The sequence below is a fragment of the Ipomoea nil genome, unplaced genomic scaffold (assembly GCF_001879475.1).
Source record: "Ipomoea nil cultivar Tokyo-kokei standard unplaced genomic scaffold, Asagao_1.1 scaffold2580, whole genome shotgun sequence".
Lineage (NCBI taxonomy): Eukaryota > Viridiplantae > Streptophyta > Magnoliopsida > Solanales > Convolvulaceae > Ipomoea > Ipomoea nil.
In genome coordinates this window covers 486,697-493,617 of record NW_017619008.1, presented here as the reverse complement: position 1 = coordinate 493,617, position 6,921 = coordinate 486,697, and the positions used below count along the sequence as shown (strand labels likewise).

The 6,921-nt window shown below is 35.5% G+C and overlaps 1 protein-coding gene across 2 annotated transcripts; it reads left to right on the top strand.

Moving 5' to 3' along the window:
* The first annotated feature begins 1,546 nt into the window (after positions 1-1,546).
* LOC109154009 (transcription initiation factor TFIID subunit 14b-like) lies at positions 1,547-3,811 on the top strand. Of its 2 annotated transcripts, none has more exons than XM_019301896.1 (6): positions 1,547-1,889; positions 2,007-2,095; positions 2,186-2,407; positions 2,641-2,828; positions 2,925-3,076; positions 3,120-3,637. In XM_019301896.1, the coding sequence occupies exons 1-5, from the start codon at positions 1,839-1,841 to the stop codon at positions 3,059-3,061; spliced, it is 687 nt and encodes a 228-aa protein (XP_019157441.1). In that variant the 5' UTR covers positions 1,547-1,838; the 3' UTR covers positions 3,062-3,076; positions 3,120-3,637. The 2 variants fall into 2 exon arrangements, with proteins under 2 accessions (XP_019157441.1, XP_019157440.1); XM_019301895.1 differs by having other exon boundaries at positions 1,548-1,889; positions 2,925-3,046; positions 3,544-3,811.
* The last annotated feature ends 3,110 nt before the right edge of the window (positions 3,812-6,921 follow it).

Genomic DNA, 6,921 nt, shown 5'->3' with positions numbered 1-6,921 from the left:
CTTGATATCTTCTTCATCCATTTCTTCAACTAATGAATTTATTTTTCCCTTTCTTGGTCTATGACTCGACTAGTCTAACCAAAATAAAATTGGGGTTCTATGATTTACAATTTGGCATATCAAAATCTATTACAATTTATTCCTAACAACGGTAAGTTTTTTTAGCTTGCTCGAGAAGATAGTGGAGACAAAAGTTGTCTTTTGGTTTTTATATTTAAAAAAAAAAAAACGTTGAACTAACTAGCATGACTCGCTCACGTCATTGGACAGAGGAACGGACGTCGTTTCATCTAATTAATGAAACTGCGGCGTATTAGGACCATGGTCGACAATGTATTGTGGACCATGGTCCACAGTATAATTGCTGATCATTACCACTAACTCATCTTTAACTGTCCATTAATGGCTTATCTCATCGTGTTACTTGAATCCTTCTGCTTCCATTCACACTTTGACGACTTCCTCCGCTTACTTGGCTCCAATCTCTTGACTCATTTATCTATTTTGCCCATTTGCCTGGCTCCTGCATCCACTCGGACTCACGAGACTCGGTGCTGCATGCGCACGGCCTCTCTAAGCACCTAATCTAGATGGGTCGTCTACCCTTTTGTCTCAACGCTTGGCTGCCTACTCCTCCCTTTTTTGTCTCCTACCTGATCGGCTGCCTACTCGCTCAAACCTCTTCCGACCACCTGCCTCGATTGATCGTTTGTCTCCTTCACTCAGGTGGGTGATTGACGTGCTTCAACCGACTCCTAGGTTGAACCGACTCCGTTCTTGATTGGTCTGACCACTTCTTGATTGGTCTCACTACTTATTTTAACCTGCATCGCCTTTGACAATTTCCCGCCTTCTTCGACCGACCCATTCCTGACACCCCTTATATGCTCATCGTCTCTTCCCGTCTTCCTTGTCATTATGCTTGGCATCGTTATTCTTCCGGTCTATGGGCTCATATCCCATCACTCGTCACACTATCTTCGAGTCGATTGATCGCTCCATGTGTGCACGTGTTGCATGTAGTACTGCTTCATGCCTTCTTTGATTGTGGGTTTGGATAAACATAACATATACCAACCTTCATTATTCACCATTCAATCCATGATATACAGATGAAAATTTATTATCATAATATAATACTTCTAGTAATGTTTCTATATATTTATTTGCAATACAATTATATATTGTCAATTTGTTATACAAGAGGTGAATATTAGGAGATGAAATCAAAAGAGAAATGTAACATTATTTTTAAATATAATATAATAAAAAGATGTACATAACATTTATGAATAATTCTTACTTACAGCTACAAATAGAATGAAATAGTGACATTTAAAAAAAAAATTATAATTATCGTTTTATATACAAAAATGTCAGGTCATTTTCTTATATTATTTCTCAACAGTTATATAATATCATAGGATCAACGGCTACTATGTTTCTGTAAAGTGTAAAGTTAAAATTGAAAAACATAAAGTTAATCTTGATTAAATTCCTCGAATAATATAAACTCCAGATAATTATCTTATACGGAGTATTCATTTAATAATATTAAATGAATATATTTACTGGGGTATAATTTGCAGCAATCCACTGCAATTTTGTAAATAGCATTTTGAGAATTTGCGTTTCATATTGATCCGATTTGGAAGTCTCTGTTCCAACAAAATAATGCAGATATGTTTCCATACGAGAATTGCAGTATCAAAAAGCCCTAATTTCAATGTTATGAATCACTCTTCAATCTGAGGATAATTAAGCCACTAGAGTGCCTCAAGGCCAATTCGGCGAAGAAGCACGGAGCAGATCGGCCTGACATTACAGGACCTGCCACAATGTCTCTGCGCACAAAAATGATTAAATCCTCCGATGATAGCGAAGCAAAAGTGAAACTTTTTTTCATTGCCTATTTAATTTCTCAAAATTTGTACTTAAGTTATCATAATTAATTGATTCTTGAAGTGTTTGTTGAAAACTTATCGCATATTGTTGTGTTTTTCTAGGACTCGGCACAGAAACTTAAGGGGATTGAGATTAGTGTTCCGATCGTGTATGGGAATGTTGCGTTTTGGCTTGGAAAGAAGGCTAGCGAGTGAGTGTTGCTAAAGATGATAGACTGTTTTCGTTTCGGTTGAGTGTTTGATGAAATGCCTGACTGAGCCTTTTGTTAATTGGAGCATAGGTATCAGTCTCATAAATGGACTCTTTATATTCGCGGGGCAACAAATGAAGATCTAGGTGTCGTAATAAAGCGAGCAGTTTTCCAGTTGCACTCGAGTTTTAATAACCCAACAAGGGTGGTGGATGCTCCACCTTTTGAGTTGTCAGAGTGTGGATGGGGTGAATTTGAAATTGCTATTACTCTTTATTTCCATAATGATGTTTGTGATAAGCCATTGCACTTGTGAGTTGCTTTCTTTACAGCTCTATTTAAGTTGCATTTCACATACTAAAATGGCCAGTATTGAAACAGAGTTAACTACTGATATACTTGAATCTTCATAAATTGGAAAAATAGTTTGTCCATTTGCCATTATATTCATCTTTGTAAGTATTATGTTAGAATGCAATATTTCTTAAGCTGTTTGGCATTTTGAAATCCTGTACAAAATTTGATTCTTTACTTTCATGTTACAGATACCACCATCTAAAACTTTATCCAGAGGATGAGTCTGGTCCTCTTTCCACAAAGAAACCTATTGTTGTCGAATCATATGACGAAATTGTTTTATCCAAACCTTCGGAGGCTTTCCTTGCTCGTGTGCACAATCATCCAGCAGTTAGTGTTCCCCGACTACCTGCTGACTTGGCTTTACCTCCGGCTGGTGTGTTTTAAACTTTTTGATATGTTGGTTCTACATGTTGCTTGATTATTGTACACTATAACATTTTGAGTTACTGGTATCTGTTTTTGTATGTAGCACCATTAGAAGATGTTGATAGAAGGAAGAGAGGTGACACTAAAGATCATCCTCTAAGCCAGTGGTTCACTAATTTCTCTGAGGCGGATGAGCTTTTAAAACTTACAGCAGCCCGCCAGCAGGTTAGTTCCTTTTAACTTTGATAATTACATGTGTATTTTGCGGTTCTCATAGACTAAAGAGACTTAAGAACCCGAAACAATTTGACAAATCATCTGGCTAAAGAAAGGTATTCTAATGTCAAGTGAACTCACTCACAGAGCATAGAATATTATAAACTTAAGACTCCTCCTATGTTGTAAAAATCATTCCTATTTTTGTTTAACAAGACTTGTTGTAAAACGTTAGAGCTCTAATTACGAAACCAGGTCATTGTGATTGCTTGTATTCAATACTTGAAGTTTAGATGGAAATTTTCTTTGCATATGGCATCCTGTATCCTAATCATTGTGAGACAAATCTGGATTTTTCACCCGCATAATTGAACTTTAGATGGGATTATTTATTACTAAGAGACAGTAAACATGTTCAAGTCCTGACTGATGAATTGAGGATTTGAGGCAGCAATGAAGTTGATGGCATGCTCTCCCCCACGTTTTGTTTTATTTGAGTGTTATAGGTACAAGGCCATATCGCCAGGCTGCGAAGGCAGTTGAGCATGGTAGGTGGGCAGCACCAGCCGTTGAAACCTGCAACAGAGTTCTGAAATATCACAATTTTATATTATTAACAGCTTTATGGAAAGGGATTTTTTTAATATAAATATATATATATATATATATATATATATTAAAGATGTTGTATTACTCTATATCTCTGTATTTTGATTTTTTTTTTTTGAAATTTAATTGCCCCTTTTCTCTCTCTGTTCTAATTTTTCCCAGAATGAGGAAGAGTAATACATATGTACCAACAAAACGCATTTTAAATAAAATTGATTTTCAGTAAATTCCAGCAATACCTTATTCACTATAGCTAGCTAAAAGAAACAGCACCCGTTTCGCATAAAGTAGCTCTGTTTGTATAACATATTCAGTTTTATTTTATATACACTGTAGTTTCATTTCAACACAACTACAGTTTCATTTCGATATAACTACAGTTTCATTCGACATTATACACTCGAATATGTGAAACTGTTATTCAGTTTCATTTTATATACACTATAGTTTCATTAAAACACAATTACAGTATCATTTCGATATAACTACAGTTTCATTGGACAATATACACTCAAATATGTTAAACTATTATTCAGTTTAATTTTATATACACTGCAGCTTTATTTCAACACAATTACAGTTTCATTTCGATATAACTACAGTTTCATTCGACATTATACACTCAAATATGTGAAACTGTTATTCAGTTTCATTTTATATACACTATAGTTTCATTACAACACAACTACATTATCATTTCGATATAACTACTATTTCATTGGACAATATACACTTAAATATGTGAAGTGTTATTCAGTTTCATTTTATATACACTGCAGTTTCATTTCAACAAAACTACAGTTTCATTTCGATATAACTACAGTTTCATTCGACATTATACACTCAAATATGTAAAACTGTTATTCAATTTCATTTTATATACACTATAGTTTCAATAGAACGCAATTACAATATCATTTCGATATAACTACAGTTTCATTGGACAATATACACTAAAATATGTGAAACTATTATCCAGTTTCATTTTATATATACTGCAGTTTAATTTCAACACAATTACAATTTCATTTCAATTCAATTACAGTTTAATTTGATAATATAAAAACAAAATACGAGACAGTTTCATTTTAGATACAGTGTAGTTTCATTTTGTAACTAACACACCAAAAATACGGGCTCAGTTAAGATGTAATGGAAGCCTTTTCTTTTCTTTATTTAAAGAAATGACACCGTTTTTTTACCATGGTCCACAATATAATTGCTAATTAAATATATGGCAACTTAGTTTGTTTATTTTAAGGTTAATTGGTTGGGAAAAGCTACATCCATTATTCGACCCACCTTATATTTTCTTCACCCACCCCCACCTCACTGGGTGCGGGTGCCTATTACTGTACTTATCACTTATCATCTTATTAAGGTTTACTAAAAAAATAATATTTAAATTACTTACACATAATAAAATAATAAAATTCATTACTTATACTTGATGTGGTAAATTCCAAGGTTGCAAAATATGTTAGGCACCCCCCTAGGCGGCAGGCGCCCGATTAATTAATTTTTTTTTAAAAAAATTAAACTAAAAACTGTAAAATTCACTAATAAAACATAAGGTTTCATAGTTATTTCTTACAGACTATTTACGTAAATGGTTGTAAAATTGTTCAAACTATTGTTTAAACCATCTAAATACATAAAAAAAAAAAAAACTAAAATTAAGAGCTAAAGAAGCATTTTGTTTGAGAATATGGTGGGGAAAAACGAACAACCGAGTCAAAAGTTATACCTCGACAAAGTTTCTAAACCCAAACCTAAAAAAAATAAAAAATAAAAAATCGGCCGGTTCAGCCGGCTAGGCCGCCTGGCCGCGAAGGAGGCCGATTTCGGCCATCCTCGCAACGGCCAGGCGACGCCTAGGTGCGATTTTTGCATCATTGGTAAATTCACCCGGGTCTACGTATTAGAATACGAGTTATGGAGTAGTCAGTATATAGTGGCTCGAGTAGTTAAGACCGAGGGTCGGAAGTTCCCGAGCATGTAAGTATTTTAGAGAGAATTGGGAAAAATGTCCCTTCTACAAGCGTTTAGTGTGGTATTTATAGGAGATTAAAGGGGACACATGTCGGGAGGCTGACATGCACGCCACGTGTCCTTCATGCACTCAGCGGTCTCGGAAGCTAATGAGAAATATCCATGTGTAACAGAATATATGATTGACCAATGGCCATCAGGCTCGGTTCAAGCGTTATTGTCAATGTTCATCTTTAAATGCATAACACATGGGTTCGGGTAGGGATGTCAATCGGGCCAGCCCACTCGGTTTCGGGCTAACCCTGTCGGGTTGTCGGGCTAATCGATTCGGGCTAATCGGTTAATTAATATTTTATTCTCGGGTTCGGTTTGGCCCTAACCCTAAACTTCGGGTTGTCGGGCTAATCGGGCGGGTTGAACAATCTGAACTAAAATTAAAAACTGAAAGTGAGTACTCATATTTAGAGTAGGAATAATAACGGGGCGGGGCAAAACGGAGGGTAGCATATATATATATATATATATATATATATATATATATATATATATATATATATATATATATATATTTATTTATTTATTTATTTATTTTTAATTATAATAATTATTTTATGTATGTTAGGTTTCACATCACTTCTATAATAAAAAATAATTTTCAATAGTTCGGGTTGTCGGGCTAGCCCTTTTAATTTCGGGCTAGCCCTATCGGGTATCGGGCTAATTGGTTTCGGGCTCGTCGGGCTAATGTGTTTTATCAGGCTAGCCCGTTTGGGCCATAGCCCTGTCGGTTTCGGTTTTTTCGGGTTCGGGCTAAATTGACATCCCTAGGTTCGGGGCCCCAACCGAGAACTCGGGTCGGGAAATGCATAACATAAGTTCATTAAGCTAATTAGGGAAATGATCATTTGGTCAGGTCGGTCGAGCTAATAAGGGAAATGAGCTAATAAGCTAATTGTAAAATTCGAGGGTGTTACACTTTCAATCTTCAATGCTTCTTTGCAAAATCTAGCAATACAAGGTGTTTGCTAATGTAGATCTAAAAATCTCTCTCTAGAAACCTATTCTAACCCTACTAACCTCTCTCTAAAATCTGATTGTAACTAGTGAAAAACTCTTGAAAATTGTGTGTCTCTCTTGCAAAATGAAGTCCAATCCTTAAATACACATTAGTCATTTGGCATCCCATTCACGCACGGCCTCACGTCACGACGTGAATGGGGAATAACTTCCTCCGTGTCTTTGAGCTTCTCGGACCCTTTAATGCTCCGTTCACGGCGCCCTCA